The 2,105-nt window shown below is 55.0% G+C and overlaps 1 protein-coding gene across 1 annotated transcript in view; it reads left to right on the top strand.

The window, feature by feature from the left end:
* The window catches only part of IGSF9B (immunoglobulin superfamily member 9B), a 32,890-nt gene that overhangs the window by 20,842 nt on the left and 9,943 nt on the right, over positions 1-2,105 (top strand). The window contains exons 17-18 of the mRNA XM_031063234.1: positions 235-280; positions 1,585-2,095. Coding sequence (XP_030919094.1) covers positions 235-280; positions 1,585-2,095 — 557 coding nt within the window. The remainder of the gene's footprint in view (positions 1-234; positions 281-1,584; positions 2,096-2,105) is intronic.

The following is a 2,105-nucleotide window of genomic DNA, read 5'->3' as shown; positions in this document are numbered from 1 at the left end:
GAGAGGGCGGGGACGCGGCTCCGTCTCCTCCAGCCTGCGGGGCTGTGGCAGCAGGACGGGCAGGACCCTGTGCTGGGAGCTGTTTGTTGTCAGCAACCATTAAAGCACTGGAGCAATGAAACCTTGGCCTCTTGTTGAGTGTCTTTTGTTGTCGTGATGTTGAGTGTGTCTTGTCTCTGTCGTGTTGCGCCTCCTCAGCGTTCTCTCTTCTTTCCCCTTTTTATTCTCTTCCAGACCCTCCTCTCTCGATAACCCACTGCAGGAAGAGTTTGGAGTCCCCGTAAGTATCTGTCTTAGCTGTGGCACCAGGCTGTGGGGTCTTCAAGGTGCCTGCCTCCTACAGTCATTGCAAAGCTCAAATGGAAATGTCTCATCCTTATTTGATTGCTCCTGATGAGTTGTTTTTGAGTGATCCCTGAACTTTTGGGAACACAGCAGTTCACAAGAGACAAATGGGCTTTGGAGCAGGAAGCAGCAGGGACAAATACAGCAAGCTGAGCTATGAGATGACCCCGCTGGATCTGTGAACGTTTTCCAAAGCTGGAGTTGGCTGATGGAACTCAATTCCACACCAGTTGGAAGGGGCTCCTTAGGACAAGGACTAGCCTGCTACATATGGAGTCCTTCCTGCCAGCTCAGTGTAGTTTTTGAGTCATTCTCTGTTGGCTCTTTTTTCCTGGGAAATTCATCTTTTCTCCTGAAGAGTACCCTGCTGAAGCCTTTTTCCACATGTACCCAAAGGTGGTGGATTGTGGTGCTGCAGAAGCTCCTTGCAGAGCCCATCAAAAGCATGTATATCTGCAAATCAGCAGGAGCATCTTCCCAGTGGGAGTGCAAGAGTCTGGGATGTGGACACCTCATTCTTTGGCTCCTCGACTGCTGGAAAATGTCCTGGTGCCGGTGGATCTGAATCTTACTTGTTTTCAGTTCATCCACTGCTCTGAAATAACCTGCACTGCCTGTTGGATCTGCTGTCTTTTGCCTCTCAATCCTCCTTGTCCAAGGCTCTCTGGATAGGGATGAGGGAACTGTCCTGGTGCTCTCTGCTTTTTGAGGTTCTCAGCCTAAAGTCTGAGTGTTGATAATGGGAAAAAGAGTTGGTCTGAAATGATCTGTCAGCATCTCCAAGTGAGATGCTGAGTTGTGTGGGAGGGAACATTTGCCTGATGTCCCTCTTCTCAGGCCCTTTCCTGGGCATGGATAGCTCAGGTGGACATAGGAAAGCCCAGAAGGAGTTGGAAACAAGCTCTTTTTCCCTGTGGGGCTGTGGAGCTTGTTGCAAGGTCTTGGTGGAGCTTGTTGTGAGGCGTTGGGGTGTTGGTGGAGCTTATTGCAAGGTGTTGGTGTGAACTTTCAGCCCCGAGTGTTCCGAGCTGCCCTCCCAAGGAGCAGGGATGTTGTGCACTGCCGCTGGTGAGACTCTGCCATCCTGGTTAGCCCCTGCCAATTTCTCCCAGAGGTTCCTCTTTTGAGAGCTGGTAGCACTTTGTATCCCGGATCCAGAGTTGTTCTTCTGGGCAGGAAGGGCTCCTTTCCTCCCCGGGTGACCGTCCCCTCTCTTGGTTTTTCTCCCCTGTGGTCCAGGTTGTCTTCCGGCAAGGTGAGTCCCGAGAGCATCCGCACACTCCGTCCCCCCTCGGAGTCCTCTGACGACCAGGGCCCTCAGGCCAAGCGGATGCTGAGCCCCACCAAGGAGAAGGAGCTCTCCCTTTACAAGAAGACCAAACGAGCCATCAGCAGCAAGAAGTACAGCGTCTCCAAGGCGGAGGCCGAAGCTGAGGCCACCACTCCGATCGAGCTCATCAGCCGTGGGCCGGACGGACGCTTCGTCATGGACCCGGCCGAGATGGAGCCCTCCCTGAAGACACGGCGGATTGAGGGCTTCCCCTTCGTGGAGGAGACGGACATGTACCCCGAGTTCAGGCAGTCGGACGAGGAGAACGACGACCCCGTCGTCCCCACCTCCGTGACCGCCCTGAAAGCCCAGCTCACCCCTCTCTCCTCCAGCCAGGAGTCCTACCTTCAGCCACCAGCATACAGCCCCCGGTTCCACCGGGCGCTGGAGGGTCCCGGCACCCTGCAGGCCACCGGCCAGGCCCCCCCGC

Source organism: Geospiza fortis, unplaced genomic scaffold (assembly GCF_000277835.1).
Source record: "Geospiza fortis unplaced genomic scaffold, GeoFor_1.0 scaffold68, whole genome shotgun sequence".
In the NCBI taxonomy this organism is placed as follows: Eukaryota; Metazoa; Chordata; class Aves; order Passeriformes; family Thraupidae; genus Geospiza; species Geospiza fortis.
This window is presented reverse-complemented; position numbering and strand designations above follow the sequence as displayed.